The sequence below is a fragment of the Condylura cristata genome, unplaced genomic scaffold (genome assembly GCF_000260355.1).
Source record: "Condylura cristata isolate star-nosed mole 26May11 unplaced genomic scaffold, ConCri1.0 scaffold00017, whole genome shotgun sequence".
Lineage (NCBI taxonomy): Eukaryota > Metazoa > Chordata > Mammalia > Eulipotyphla > Talpidae > Condylura > Condylura cristata.
The window spans coordinates 27,178,854-27,195,507 of record NW_004567118.1 but is presented as its reverse complement, the minus strand read 5'-3'; the positions used below and the strand labels follow the sequence as shown (position 1 = coordinate 27,195,507).

The 16,654-nt window shown below is 45.7% G+C and overlaps 1 protein-coding gene across 1 annotated transcript in view; it reads right to left on the bottom strand.

Annotated features, from left to right (window-relative positions):
• The window catches only part of GAS7 (growth arrest-specific 7), a 213,619-nt gene extending 206,764 nt beyond the window's left edge, over nt 1-6,855 (bottom strand). The window contains exon 1 of the mRNA XM_004684591.2: nt 6,664-6,855. Coding sequence (XP_004684648.1) covers nt 6,664-6,846 — 183 coding nt within the window. The 5' untranslated portion in view covers nt 6,847-6,855. The remainder of the gene's footprint in view (nt 1-6,663) is intronic.
• Nucleotides 6,856-16,654: the final 9,799 nt, after the last annotated feature.

Genomic DNA, 16,654 nt, shown 5'->3' with positions numbered 1-16,654 from the left:
TTGTTTCTAAGGGAGAACAGACCATTCTGCTAACCTAATGGGGGAGGGGACACGGACAGGAGTTGGGTGGAGGAGTGTCAAGTGATGCCCCAACAGGTGTTGAGACTGATATGCATCGAAGGCAGTGAAGGGATTGAAAAGTCAGTGAGGATACCTGGCATGTAAGTAACTGGGGACTAAGTCTGGATACCTGCTCCAGAAGAGAGGTAAATGTTGAAAAGGTTAAAAAAAGGAAAAAATCAGTATCCACAAAATTTATAAAGGGTGTATGCCCCACTTTTTGAAAGTTTGTACATGCTGTCTGGCTTTCAAGAAAGGTCTACATTAGCATCTAACAAGGAAATCTAAAGATTTCTTTTGCAACAGAGGTCGAAAGGCAAAACGCATTCGGTGCTGTTTTGCAACAGAGATTCTAGAGACAGTGCGCCCCAAACAACTTTCAACCAGTTCTGTTTTATTAAGCTGTTAGTGTTAGTCTAGTTTTATGCATTATTTGGTTATTTTGCTAGGGTATTTTCTGGGTCTGGGAACACTAACAATCATTTCCATATAGATGGATGGCAAGTGCTTCTTTATTTTACACCATTTCAGCTAACAGACAGCTTAGCTGGAATACTTTGCTCTTGGATAATGGGAAACCTGTACAATGAACCAGGAAGCTAAACAAATAAAGCAAATCTTCATCAGATGGTAGACTAAATGTGAAAGGAAAGACTAAATGTGAAAAGATGCATTGAAAAAACTCCCGAAAAACTCCCGATTCAAACACCTGTTGGAGCTAAGCCTCCACAATGACACCCCTTGCTTTGGTCCCCAAGGCAGAATGACCTGCTGGCCACCATTCTACTTCTCTCCATAGTCTACATATCACCGCAGAAGCCTTGTCCTTGCCGGGAGAGAGGAATATAATATACTGATTTGGCAGTGAAGTCCAGGGGGATCAGTCCTAACATTTGTTCCAAGGCTTGGCATGTGTTGCCTCGCTGCTGTGAGTAATAAGAGAGCAAGCTGGGAGAACAATGTCCCTGGAGTGGTCTGATAAAAATCCTAATACCTTACATGTATACGAGGCTTCCTGATTTACCAAACATTTCCTTTTACCAGCAAAGTGGGGACCAGCATGGGTGCTCACAGATGAAGTGAACCAGGCCATCAGATAAAAGCGGGGCTTTTTCAGGCTGAGAAGAGTACAAGAGGGCTGGCATCTCATTCATGTTTCTAGGTGGTAATGGACGGCGGGATTCACATGGTGTTTAACAGATGTCGGGGATTCCTGCCGACTTGTTGCTAAGGGAACTTTTGTGAAGATGCCCGGAATCCACAGAATCTGAAAGCCCTGCCCATTGCTTTGAACTCCTGTGAGTAGCCCCTTGACCAGACCAGCACACAGCAGTAAAGGAAGGGAGAGGCTCCTTTTGTGCAGAGGCGGACAGGGAGGTGGGCCAAAGGTAGATTTTCTAATAGCAGGAGCCAAGGTCCCTAAATCAAAGGAGAGGATGACTTAGTGAAGATGGCAGAAAGTTCCTTGGTCTTCTCGGTTACAATTACACACGCTGGGAGCCAGCAGCCCTAATTACACCTTTTGTGAATAGAGCTGATGACCGCCTTAGCAGATATTGGTATGAGGGATAAGGTCACACCCATTTTAAGTCATTTTTCACATTACGGAGACAACTTGTATTAAAATCAATGTACGTAGCACATCAAGCTAGATGTATCCGAGGTGTCAGGCAACCCAGATACACATGTCTATTAATAACCAGCAGTCAATAGACCAATCTGGCATGGCAGGGCTGGTATGGCAGTGGCCCCGTGGACAAACCCAGACTTTAAGGACAGGAAAATCTGGTTTTAAATTCAGCTGCATCATATCATTTATCATGTGCCTTTATAAAGAAATCCCTGGCACCTTAAAAGAAAAATCCTCCAAGGACAGCGATGGAAACAGGCCGAGTCTCCTGCATTTTACTCTATCTGGGGCTCTCTATCATCTCTCTGGCCCAGTACTATAACGCTCTAATGGATTATCTGGCCCATGTGTGTTCTGCCTTCCCCTCTGAAGTAGCTAAATAAACCTTACTTCCCTGTGTTCATACCAGTATCACCGCACTACATCCACACCTGTAGGCATACCTGCTTGCACCTTCCTCCCACACTGAATCTGGACTAACCTTGGGGTTCACTTCATCAACAGAATGTGGTGAAAGACACATGTCAGTCCTGAGCCTTAAGCTTAAGGAGGTCTTACAATTTGCACCTGGCCAACTTGGAAGTGAGACAGTGTGGAAAAACTCCCAAGTACTCAGCTGAAGAGAAAGTTCACGTAGAAAGGCCCCAAATGACAGGATACCAAGCAGAGAGACAGTCTACCTGGAAGGACACCAAGGTACCATACATGTGAGTTAAGATACCATCCTGGGACTTAGAGTCCACTTGCAACTTTGGGACTCCAGCCCCCAGCCACTATCTGGCTGAAATGCGTGAAAGACAAAAAGACAGAGCAACAGAAGAACCACCCGGCTAAGCCTTGTCAACCCAAAGAAATGTGTGAGATAGCGATATATGCTTGTCTTGAGATAAGTTTTAGTGTGGCTTGACATATGGATAGATATAAAATAGCGTACTTTATTATTCTTTGCATGGCCCACTTCCCCAACTGCCTATCTCTCTCCCATAGCCACACCTTGGAAAGTCCTACCACACAACCTCATGAACCCCAAAAGGAAGAACAGAAGGTGGGAAGAAGACCAATTTCAGTAGTGATCCTCTTTTGGCCTCTTTGGTTCCTCTGACAAACAGTTTCATATTCTGTAAGTATTTCTGGGGCCTGGACCTTCCATCTGGACTGTGAATCATGGATCCTAAGGTCAAGGGAAGCTCTGGTGTGTTTGCATTCTGTCGTCTTACCCCAAGAATAATTTCCTAAAAGCTCTGAGCTTTTTCAGGGGTCTTTAAGTATCTTCCAGCTTCCTAATGTCTTTTCTTCATTCAGGAAAGAGCACAAAGAATCCCTGGCCAGGGCCATGCCATGAGTCACTGGACCTGTCCAGCCAAAGGACCATATCAAGGCTCCAGCTCTCCTCTGGGAATAAAGATCTAGGCACTGTCCATCCACCTTCTCTGAAATCTATTTCTTGGTCTCCAAGCACCCCAGAAGTCTGATGGAAATCTCCTTTACAGGGTCTCCCAGTCTATGAAAGTGACCTGAGAACTGGCCTGGAGCTGGCAGGACATGTTCTCAAAACCTCCAGCTCCCATGCAGGTGTCCTTCATCACATCAGCTCCTCCTCCACCACTTCTCCCCAGTGTTGGAAGAGTCTTCAGGTCCTCTCCTTCTTCATAGTTAGACACTCTCAAGAAACACTTTTTGACTTTTTTTCTTTTTGAGGTTCTATGTCACAGGTGATTGTGTGGGTCTTCTTATGAGGCCTTCTCCCTTTTCTGGGATGAACTGATCCCCTTCTCCTAGTACCCTCTGGAAGGATACCCCTCAATAACTGGGATCTTTATGATCAGCTTTTGGGCCCACCGGCCTCCACAAAGAGGCTACCCAGAGGCTACCACATCTCTTAAAGTCTCAGCCAGAGAGAATTCTCTAGTAACCATGACCAAAATGGCTTCTCCCCAGGGGCTGGCTGGTCATCAGAACATGTCTTTCAACCCATTCGTTCAAAATTGCTTAACTTCACTCCACAGAATATGCTTCCTGGACCTCTCAGCACCCCTTTTCCATATGAGCAAGGAAGAAATCTCTGGAGATTGTCCATTTGAGATACTGGTCTCAACCTAGCACCCATCCACCAAGTTGGGGTTACCTAGTATTACTCTTTCAAAGAGGTCATAAAGGTATACCGTGGGGTGGGACTAACACACTGAAGGTGACTTTCTCAGCTGTGTATCCCTCCCTTGTTCCACTCCCTCCCCCAGCAGTCTCCTCCATTCTTTCTATACCTATATCCCGCCCCCCAAATTCCCTTGGCATTCTGAAGTCCCGGCCCCAGCAGCTCCATTGCCAGGTATCCACTGACCGATGCCATGTGCGGTTCACTTCCCCAGCAGCTATGGGCCTTTCTCTGGGCTACTGGCTTCAGCACTTAACTCCCACTCAGGGCCATGAGTCCATGTGCTGACCAGCCCGCCACTGGCCCCTTTGGTCTTCATTCTCCACTAACCAAGGCCATCTTTGAAGACCCAGTCCAACCCAAGGGGCTCTATCTGCATCTCTTCCTCTGGGCAAGGCTTCCCTACCCAGTCATCACTTGTAATCCAGCCTGCTCATGCATGAGATTCCAAGACTAAAAGTACAGCCAGGGACGCTCCCCATCCTCCCTGCCAAAACTACATTTGCTTTGACTGAGGAGAGTCCCCAGACTCAGGGCTCAGAGCTCCAGCCCACCCTTCCTTTACCTGTAGGAAAACCATCCATCTCTAAGCACAATCAAACCTCAGGGTTAGCAGAAGAGATGCTCCCAGAGAAAAGCAGTAGCCACCCTTACTTCAGCATGAGGCAGGTCCTCCACTTAGAGATGTTGTCACCTGCACTCTCACCTGAGGGCTCTGATGTCCTTATCCCATAACAAGGATCCAGACCCTTCTCTCACAGCAAGCCCAGACTACCCTGCCCAAGAGAGACATGGGCAGAGAGGATACATTCAGGCATCTGAGCTGCTTACCAAGTAAACCAGAATAGCCCTTTGGGCCATTTTCTTCACCTCCTTCCTATCAGCCTATAAAAGGGGAGAGTGCCTCCCTCTGCACCAAGCTGCAGGGGTGTTGTGACAATGTGCAGATGATACTGAGTGCCTAGTGGGGGGCTCAACAACAAACAGAAGCTCTTCCAAGGGCACCACTCCCTTCTGGGCACATCTGTTGCCCCTTATCAGTTCTGGAAGCTCCATAGACACCAGAGATTTCTCAAGCAAGGCCACACAATGGGACATGACAGATGCACCCAGGCCTGACCCATTCTGCTTGTCCCTTGGTCTGATCCACCCTTCCTTTCACTAAGGAAGAAAAAGCAGTGCCTCTTCCCTCCAGCTAACCCAGCCTAAGAATCCACCAGCATTACTCCCACCCAAAACACAGCTGGCTGAATCTAGCCAGGGACGCTCCCCACCAGACAGACATCCAACAGCCAAAATTCCACATCAGTGTTTCCTGGAATAGCATGGCTACCAGAGGAACTCTAAGATAGGAATCTCTACCAGGGTTTTTGAGCGAGCAACAGGGGGTCCGGGTCTTCCTTCATATGAAGCAACACGCTAGCTTTCCCTCACATCTGAATTGCAAGGAAGGAACTAAGGAAGTTGGCGAATATACTTGAGGCTATCCTACTGGACAGGTTCTCAAAATGCAGAACCAAGAGGTTTATGGAACATACTCTAGGGACCACCAAGGAAGGCTCCTTCCAGTCTAAACTTTGCTTAACATGGTACAAACCCATCACCAGGGATTTTGTTGTTCTTCTCTGGATCTGAAAGAAACACACTGTAACCTCTCTGAAGACAGGCTCCAGTTTTGATAATGCTTGCAAGTGATATCCCTCAGGCAAAAGTTCACCCTATAACAGTTTCACCCCTATGTATCTTTCCTTTTTGAGTTGCATTTCTGGTGAATATTTGCTACTTTGTTCTTTGCGAAGTAGGTCAGGGGTTAAATTATAAATGAATTCAGTCTCCATGATTTCGGCAGGGTCTGCCCAGTGTTTCTGTGTACTTACACAATTGGGGGTAACTGTTACTTTGGTCTTTACAACAACCCTGGGATCAGGCAGCTTTTCATTAAAGTGGGTGTCCTGAAAGGGCAATGTGCCAATGCCACCCTCCCGGTCCCCTCCCCCCACCCCAACACAAACCCAAAGGACTTTAAAACTTCAGATCCCATTCTGGCTTTGACCATGAGCTCAGCGATTAGAGAGGCCTCCTAACTGTCACCCAGACAAAAAACAGCCATTGGACTTGGCTCAGTGGGTCCTGTGCGGCGCTGGGGCCAGGCCAGAAGCCCAGGGTAAAGGAAAAAGCTGCTTTGGGGTTCTGAACTGTAGCAGAGGCCAGCTGGGACAGGACAGGGGGTGCTTGCTGGGGGCTCTGGCACTCCTGGGTCAAGCCGGCTGACGGTGGCCAGGCAGGCTCAGCTGACTAGCAAGTGGAAGTCCCCAGGCAGCTGGGCAGCCTGACCCAGGGCAGTGTGACGGTCCACCCTTGGCTCCTGGCTGCCGGTGAAGTGAAGGCATCGGGTCCAAACGTGAGCCACTTTTCCAATCCTCGATCTTGGGTGCGACTTCCCTAGAACCCCCTGGGCTTGGCAGCCCTTCGGCCGCCGGCTGCTGCCGGGAACTCGTCCACCCGCTGCAGAACTCTGAACAGGCAACAAGTTCTCGCTTCCTCAGAGCAGCCAAGATGTGCTCGGAGGCCCTGCACCGGGGGCGCTCAGCGGACTAACCGGCGCTGCCCACGCACGCGAGGGGCTCAGCTGCCTCCGCCGCCCGCAGGAGCTCAGAACTACCGGTCCCGCGCGCAGTGGGTACCCGAGGCTCCCCCCCCCCCCCCCCCCGGGCGCCCCTCGGACAGGGACGACTAAGGCATCCGCGGTGCGGGCAACAGGTTTTTGAGCTTACCAAGGACCCAGATCCTGGTCTTCCAGCCCCTGGCCCTCGCCCCTTACCTCAAGCAACTGCACGTAGCTCGCGGGGAACCAGCCGCGGAGCCCGTCCTCCTTCTCGCCTTCCCACCAGCCGCCGTCCGGGACTTGCAGCAGGGTGATCAGCTCGCCTGCAGCGAAGCGCAGTCCCTGGCCGTGCCTCTCCCCGGAGAAGGGGTACAGGGTCCGGCAGCGGGTACCGGACATGGCCTTAGCGCCCGGGCTCACAGCACAACCTGCATCCCTGCCGAGTCCCGCAGGCTGAGCAGAGGTTCCACGGGGTCCCAGGCGCCCGGCGCTCCGGGATCCCGCGCTCTGGGCACGCGCCGTCTCGGGGGCTCGCGGGGGTCCCTGGCCAAGCTGGGGACGCGAGCTCCGCGCTGGGAAACAGAGATTCGCTGGCTTCGGAGAGCAAGCGGCGACGCCCCCGGGCCGGGCAGCTCGCAGATCCCAGCTCTGGGCGGGGGGGCGGGGCTCAGGGGGAGGAGACCGAGGCGCCGCGGGCTCCGGAGACAACTTCCCGGGGACGCGGAACGCGGGCTGTCGCCGCAAGGGCCAGACGCGCGGAAATGCGCAGTTCCCCAGGGAGGTGGGACCGGGAGCATCACCCTCGGCCAGGATCCGCGGCGAGGGGGTGGCCGATCGTGCGCGGAGAAGGGGCTGGCGGCCGGGCGGCGGAGCCCAGTTCTCTCAGAGGCAGGGGGCGGGGCTGGAGCCGGACCCGGGCGGCCACGCCCGCTGAGGGTTGGGCGCTGGCTCGCCGAGGGGCAGGTCACTGGGGAGGGGTCTCCCCACTCACACCCTCACCACCGAGGGCCGCTGCAATAGAAATAGTCCTCCGTTCCTGTTTGTGCAGGCCTGGTGGCCGGTGACGGGCTCCTCCTCCTAGGTGCCTGTGAGAGAATTTGTTTGTGGTCATCACTGTAGTGGTTGAATGTGGGGTTGAACTTGACTCACCGGAAACTGAACAATGGGTGAAAGACAGGTTTGAGGGCTGCCCGCTGAGCTGGAAAACCTGGTGACTGCCTGTTACACCAGAGAGAAGGAGCAGGGAGGCAACGGATTCTGAGTTGGTAGAATCGGAAGGAGGCTTATATCCCCATGAGAGGAGCAGCCACCCACTGCTTAGCATACAAGGGTAGGCTGACCAGGGTACAGTCCTTCTGAAATCAAGATGGATCTGGCTGAAGTCTACCTTCATTTACTCAGTCAACAAATATTAGTGTGAGGCTATCCCGTTCTATGCAATGCGTTGGGTACATGTATTGAACCAGTCTCTGCTCTCTGGGACCAGTGGACACCAGGGTGCTAAGGGAAACTGACCTTGAATGGAGAGTGTAGAAGTAAAAGTAGTTGGGTTTCTTTTTCAGCCTACGATATAGGAAAACTTAAAGTCCACTTCCTATATTGTAAATAGCTGAACTCTTTAATCTCTCTGTATACTCCTAATTATCTACTGTTCATTCTGCTCATTAACCTTCTGTGGCCCCCTATTGCCTATAAATTAAGTACAAACTTCTCAGCCTGTGCATTTCAAACCTCCCACAATAACTCTCCTAGCCTCATCTCTGTTTAGATTTGCCTAGATCCCCTTTTATGAAACCAGTTAGGCTGGGCTACAAGAACCTTATGATCTTCTACATCTTTAATGCTCAAATTACACCCCATACAGAACATTTCATGTATTTCAGTGGTTCTCAATGTGGCTACACATTAGAATTACCTGAGTAACTTTTTAAATGCTCATACAAAGATTCACCCTAACTTTGAAAATCACGGTTGAACCATTGTCTTCATTTAAGACATCTCACATGAGTGGCCTTGGCCTGGCCTTGGGCAAGTTGACAAATGCAGATCATTTGTAATATCCCTTCAATTGCAAATTCACAAACCTTTGCTTGGCCAGAAACAAGAGAAAACAAACTCTTGACCACAGTCACCACTGAGAGTCACTAAAAGCAGAGCTGCACAATTTGATATAGAAAAGAGTCACTAAAAGTAACTGACCTAATCAAGGCTTAATACAGACTAAAATACCCTGTCTCAAAGGAATATATGAATGCCAGCAGGATCTTCTCAGATTTCCATATCTGATAGTCTGGTCTGGCTCAAGGTAGAACAGTTGATCCAGAACCTTCCTGCAATCTAGAATCTTCCATTGTGCCTGAGAGCAACCTGTGATCCAGGTTGAATCCAGCCTATACAATATCCCAAGTAATCCACCCCAGGCAGTTTTGCTGTACCAAAACAGAAAATGGGTGTCTATTCTTTAATTCTTTCTTTTCATTCTTTGAATCTTATGAAATGATACACTATTTGTCCCCTGTTCTCAAGTAGATAAATGAAGTCCAGAATCATGCTTTGAATTCAAGTTCAGCCTAGCATACATTGGTAGTGTCTCTAGTCTGCCCTGCCAAAGCCAGAAAATATGTAACTTTATGGATTATCCATGTGTAACATGTTGAGAAAGAGCTCTCTGGTGACACCCAATGTCAATCTTAATATAAGTAAAACTAGTCTAGCAGTATGGTCCCTGATCTCAGGTAACCTCAGACAAATCCCTGAATACTACTGGCTCTATTTCCTCATCTCTAATTGGAGATTGGATCCAGTAGTTAGCATATGGGATTTGAGAGCTAAATGCAGTTACTAGTTAAATGTATAGGTTCTGGACTCTTGCTATCCAGACCTTAGTGCTACCATGTTCCAGTTGTGTGCCCTTGGGCAATTAGTTTCTCTGATATTCATTTTCCTCCTAATTAGAAGATAATAGTAGTATTAGACCATAGCGTTATTCACAGAACTAAATAAGTTAACATGTAAAAACTATTTAGAGCAATGCCTTGCATTTAAGTACTCAAATATTAGCAATCACTTTAAACTACCAGGAACAAGTGTCCTGGTTACAGATTACCTAACACTTCTTTTTGAACTAAGATTTTCAAATGGACAGTAATAGGAACAGAAACTCTTACATTTTGGGGGTACCATAAATTTTTTTTTAAAGATTTATTTTTGCATACAGAACTGGGGTATAGGCCAGAGATGCAGAGGGTGAGAAGATTCACCAGAGACAGAGTGGGGAGCAGAACAGGCAGATCAACGAAGCACACTGCTGAGGGGAGCAGCGGGCGGGCCAGGAGAGGTCTGCCCCACCATGTGGTCTCCTCCGGGGCAGGCGGGAATCGAACCCATGTGGAAGTGGCCTCAGCTTCTCAGTGCTGTGCTCTAACCCGCTGCACCACCAGGGAGGGCCGGGTACCATAAATTTTAAAGTTATATATTTTGGGTTTCTATTTTCTCATAAGATCTTGCAAAAAAGATCTATTTTCCCCTTGTCTTCCTCCCTCCCTGATCTTCCAGTACTATTTTGAACATTTATTTGAATGTTTAATAACTTAATTTCTCTTATATCTAAGTCTTAATTTACTGATTAAACTCTTAGTAACTCAGGGGAGGGAAAACATGTTTGTTTTCAATTTAAGGTATTAAATGTAAAGGTTTTAAGAGGGAGTCTTGCAAAGACACAAATCCAGTACTTCCTGAGTTCATTTTGTAGAGATAATTTGGACCCATGTTCATACTCAGATTTCTACATCACCAGGTTACTCTATCAACACATGTGTTAAAACATCCAGGTTAGTCAATAAACTCCTAAGAGAGGTCCTTAGTCTCACTCTCCCTTAGGCTTTTCCTGATATTGTGCATTTGATAATTCTGTGCTGACCGATCTCTCATTTCTTCCCAAAACATCTGTCTGTGCCTTCCATAAGCAGTCAATGGATGGCAGAGAAATATGTGCTTCAGTCTCTTAAACTATTACACATACATTTACCATATGACCCCCTAGGAATGTAGAGAGATGAAAATAAATGGTCATGGGAAAACTTGTAGTGAGTGTTCACTACAGCACTTTTTATAATAACCAAAAAAATAGAAATAATCCAAGTGTTCATCAAGACAAGATATGGTATATCCCTACAACAATATATTTACTCAATCATGAAAAGGAATGGAATGCTTATACAAACTACAGTGGAAATGAACTTCAAAGACATTATGCTAACTGAAAATCACTGACACCAAAGACCCTATATTGTATGATACATTTGCATACAATGTTTAAAAATGGCAAATTGGTGGGAAGGGGGAGAAAGCAAAGGCATAAAGGTTTTCTTTTAAAGTTGATGAAATTGTTCTAAAACTATATTATGGCAATGATTCCATAACTCTGTAAGTCATTGTGCACTTAAAACAAGTGAATTTGTTAGTATGTAAATTAAACTTCAATAAAGCTGATAAGGTAAAGCATATAATCCTAAAAGTATATAAAGACCTCATTCAGTCAGCAAGGGCATATTTTCCTCCACCCATATGTGCTAGTTCATTTAACAATAATCTAAAGAGCTTATTAAATACATGCCATAAAACAGAAAATGTACTGGGCCTGCAGCTAGAAAGGTAAATGTGACAGCACACATAAACAATTCCTATAGGTCAATAAAAAAAAAAAAAAAAGGATGACACAAGAAGAAAAGGGCAAAAGACTTGAACAAGCATTTGACAAAAGAAGATATCCAATTGGTTGATAGCATTACAAGATAATCTCATTAGGCCCTCCCTGGTGGCACAGCGAGTTAAAGCACAGCACTAAGAAGCTAAAGCCACTTCCGCATAAGTTCGATTCCCACCCTGGAGGTGACCCACATGGTGTGGCAGACCTCTCCTGATCCGCCCACTGCTCCCCTCAGCAGTATACGTCATCAGCTGGCCTATTCTATTCCCCACTCTGTTTCTGGTGAATCCTCTCACCACCCCTGCACCTCTGGCCTGTACCCCAGTTTTGTATGCATAAATAAATAAATCTTTAAAAAAAAGGTAATCTCATTAATCATCAAGAAAGAAAATCAAAATTATAGCAATATATACTCACCATGTAGAAAATATAAAATAAAATACAGACTACCCTGTGGTGGTGAGGTTGAGATCTGTTCAGAGCTCTCATACGCTGCTATTGTTAACCCATCAGAAAACTTAATTTTAAGTAAAGCTGAACACAGCATCCTCTGTGACTCATCTGTTTCCCTCCTAAGCATCAATACAACTTAGATATATTGATACAACTGAGATACATTGGTATATTCCCTGGAAGATGTATACAATGTTCATGATAGTACTTATGATCATAGCCCCAAGCTGAAAACAGCTCAGTGTCCATTAAAGGTAGCAGGTATAGATGATGGCATATTTGTACAGTGGACAATTCTGTACTTTGAGAATGAACAAATTATAGCTGGTTATTAGTGAAATTTGCAGATGGAATATTGAACAAAAGAAGGGTACCTTTAGCATGATTTCATTATAGGTCAGACCAATGGTACTTTGGGAGAAAGATAATGAAGGTAGAATGGTGAGGGTATCTGAGATGCTAGCACTGATCTACTTCTTGATCTCGTTGTAGTTACAAGGGCTGTTCTGCTTGTGGCATACAGGTTTTCCCAGCTGTCTGAAACTAGAGGATTCCTATGACAGTTTTCATAAGCAGAAATGGCATAAAGAAGCAATTGCCATCTACTTAAATGGAAAAAATATTGAGAAGTCCAAGACCACACACACACACGCACACACAAAATCCTACCAAATCACATGAAAACTTGTGAGTGTTCATGGCAGCTCTATTCAGAATAGTCAAAAAGTCAAAGTAACCCAAATGCTCATGAAAGCTAACGTACACTCACCTGTAGAAAAGGCAGGAATGATGAGGTGCAGACAGAGCCTGAATACAGAAGTCTGTGGAGAGGGAATTTGGTGGGGTCACGCTTGCTGCTCTGGGTGTACTTTGCCTCGAAAAGGGCTGTTGCAAAATCAAAACCAAATGCTATTTTGTCATAAACGTGGAAATTTTCTTTGGATTTTTTCAATTAGTGAAATTGGTACTAAAATGCAGATCTTTCCTACAAGTAAAGTCACAAACATTCGAAAAGCAAGAGACACTTATACTTAGTTGTGTTCCTTTTTGTTCTGTTCCTTTCTGTATGGATACCACATTTCAGAACAGTTTGTTTAAAATAATTGCATGGTCCATGACCTCAAATAAGAATATATTATCTAGATTCTAGAGTGCTGCACTCCGAACTTTTTTGGAGAGTAACACTCCCAAATAAATAAATACATGTGTACACGTGTGTGTGTGTGTGTGTCTGTATATATAGAATCCTGTTACTTATAAATTAGATATAGGGATAATTAAGCTAATAAATGCATTATAACCACAAATTCCTTAAATTTAAGGGAGCTTATTAAAAAGTATCTGTAAGCTTAACAGAGACCTCTTATAAAAAGGGTGGTGCTCCCCGTGATTATTGCTGCTTTATTTACAATAGGAAAGATGGAATCAACCCAAATGCCCAAAAGTAGATGACTGGATTAAAAAGATGTGGTACATATACACAATGGAATATTACTCAACAGATAAACACATGCCTTTTGCAGCAACATGGATGGAGCTGGAAGGGATCATGCTTAGTGAAAGAAGCCAGAAAGAAAAGGAAAAATACCGGGTGGTTTCACTCATAGCAGGAGTATAAAGGACCAGGGGAGAAAATAATAATAATAATAATGAACAACTATATACCAGAGACATTTTACGGGGGTGGCTTGGAGAATGGGATCAAAAATGGTGGAGGGAGGGAAGTACACTGGACTGTGGTGATGGCACACGGGTGATTTGGTGATTGGAAGTCCATGGGGATTACAACTGAGATGGAAAAAGGCACAAAATGGTGTAAAAATAAACCATTACATTATCTTTTCAAAAGGGGGTGTGCCATGTTCACTGCCCCACCTAATGAGGGGCAGAACAGAGCAGCCAGGTAAAACTATATAACAGGCAGGAAGGTGGGTGGGCGCTGGAGGAGACACAGAGAGGAGGGCTCACTGCTCCTTGGTTTTGGACTTGCACGGGGGATTTGGGGGACTTTGAGGCGACACTGGAGGAGAGGCATGTGGACATGTGGGGAAGAGTACTAACATAAGCAGAAATTCTAGTAGTGTCTTTCTTCATTAAAGTAGATGTTTTTAATACTTTTGAGAATCAATAACCTTAAAAGTTAGTTTTAACATAGTAGGAAAGAAAAGAAATTTAGTGTACTGAAAATAAGCATGGCTTTATAAAAAATAAATGTGTCCATTTATCCTGCTGGGAGCTGGGAACAAATCTGGCATTAGGCCTGCAAGGAAGAAAAAGTATCAAAACCTGTCTATCCTTTCCAAATATCCCATCTGGAATCTGAGACAGGTAGAGATTCTAAAACTTACACATAAAAGAATCACCCAAGGAAGAGTTTTAAAATGATACCAATTTCTGGCCCTCTCCCTAAGTATTCTGATTTTGGGGACTAGGGTGGGACCCAGGAACCCGTATCTTTAACAAAACACCTAGGTCATTCTGATGGAGTCCTCAGGTGTACTCTGAAAAACGCTGTTCTAGAGCAGACCATCCTAAATACCAAGGATATTACATGTATGCAGGTGGTATTGGTACTACCAGAGAATATATTAAGTTATCAGTCAGAAAGACTCACATTTGCATTTCTCAAGTCACACTGTCACAGTGTAACCCCCACAGAAAGGGGAGGTTCCAGGTTCCCTGCCCCACCCTAAGGAAGAGTAAAGCTAAGCAGAGAGAAGCTAGAGAGAATACTGGGAGAAGGAAGGAAAGGGAGATGAAGAAGGAGACCTGGAGCAGGCACATGGAACAGAGGATCAGAAGCTGTGTTTGCTTCTCGGCCTTAGACTTGTCCCCTGGAAGGAGACACTGGAAATAGACATGGGGGAGAGATCCTAGGGGAAGCAGCATTTATCTTGACTTCGATTTTACTCTTTTCCTTCCAGACATGCTTGACCCTTTCTGCCCATCTTATGGAGGCCTACCAGAAGGTGCCTTAGACTTATCGCAGGCTTTTGGGGCTCAGTGGTCCTGCTTTGGGCCAACCCAGTTTGTCTGGGCATTTACCCATGAGGAAGTGGATAACTTTGGGTTCTTGATGTGGAAACTATTCTTTCTCTTTCTCTTCTCTCTATTATATACGGATTGCATTCAAGTTCCTTTCCGTTAAAGATCTTACACACTAGAATATGTTTTGGTTTGATGATGCAGATGGCAGAACCCATTTAGCATGGGCAAGGTTTGGGGGTCCCAAGGTACCCCTCTTCCCTCCCTGTAACATCACTGCCAGAGCCAGAGGCAGACTTGAAGTGGGAGGCAGACGCAGCAACAGATACAGGAGGAAATAATTATGGGAGAGACAAAAGATAAAATATAAAAAGAGGAACAGGATAAAAGAGACGAAAGAGAAAAACAAGATGTCTTTCAGCTGACGCACTCCTACTCCTACCCAGCCACTTAGGGACCCCTCCCTTCACAGGCTTCTCTAGCAGGAAGAGATCTTGACACTATTCAGAGTTTTCCTTTGCAAAAGAAGCATGAAGGTGAAAAGGGAGGGAGAAAAGTAGGGTCTCAGAGATACTCAGTAAATTGTAGGATCAAAAGTAACATTTAGACATAGGGGCCCTCCTTGGTGGTACAATGGATTAAAACACAGCACTGTGAAGCTATCCGAAGCCACTACAGCACGAGTTGGATCCCTGGCCAGGGAGGTGACCCACATGGCACAGCAGACCTCTCCTATCTTGCCCACTGCTCCCCTCAGCAGTGTGTTTCAGACAGTCTGCCTGTTCTGCTCCCCACTGTCTCTGGTGAATATTTTCAGCTGCCCCCCCTCTCTGCACTGCTGACTTGTACCCCGCTTCTTGTATGAATAAATAAATCTTTAGAAAAGAGAGAGAGAGAGATAGAAATCTTGTCTTTTCACTGTTATTTTTGGGTGGGTGGCCAAAGGAGTTACTGTCCATTTCCCACCCATCTCAGACTGCATGGAATTATGGAAATGAGGTTGTCCATGGGGAATAAATAACAACAAAAATATCCACCAAGGAGCATAAAAGAGATCTTACAGAGCCACATTAAAGGGAAGGAAGTCTCCAGGGCTGACACCCTACTCCTACTTGATAGACACTATTAGCATATCTAAAGCATGGAAAAATCTGCCTGTGGACTGGGATCTCTGGAAGCAAAGAAATTTAAGAGGTTTATGAGAATTGCTGCCCTCCTATCAATCATGTGCATGTGAGGTCACACACACACACACAAACCCCAGACTGCCCTCTGATGATTTATCCAGATGCCTTTCTCTTGTCCCAAATATAAGCCAGGCAATCAAGGTGTGAAAATAGTTCTCAAATGTTCATTAAAAGTAGCTTAGGATGACACAAATCCCTGGGACTCTTGAACTTTGGAAAAGTCAGTGCCGATGACCCGCTGCTTGTTATTGTCTTTTTTATGGGAAGAAGACTGTCAGGAATAGCATGTTTCTTGCTCAGATCAGAACAAAGCCCCTCCATTCTTTTGAAGACTAAAAATAAATTCAAAATTAATCACAACAGAAGAGGAACAGTCTCTTCAATGACTATAATTAGCTCTCCGTTTATTAATGAAGATTCAAATTATTAGGCTTATCTGTGTCTCAACTTTTTTTGCTTACTGATTACACACCCAGGACAAGTAAGTTCACTCTGTAAACCTCCATTTCCTCTTCTGCAGAATAGGGGTGCTGCCTCCTGACTCCAGTTCAAGAGGTCAAGGAAAGCATTGTAAGAGGAATGGGTCTGGGGAATGTTTGAGAAACCAGAGAATGGCATATGGAAACTTCTGACCCAGTGTCATAAAGAAGTGGAAGTAGTGTTTACTTAACTCTATAGACTAATAAAAATTCCTTCCAGGGTCTCTGGTACAACCTCAGGTGAGGAAATAAAATACAGGTCTTACATTCCCCTTGGCTTCCCCAGCAGGGTCACCCTGTCAGGCAGTCCAGGATGCCCCAAGCCCTTCCCACAGTCACCTGAAGGTCAAAGCCTGAGAAGCATGCTTTCTCCATGAGATCCTGTCCTGTCCAGC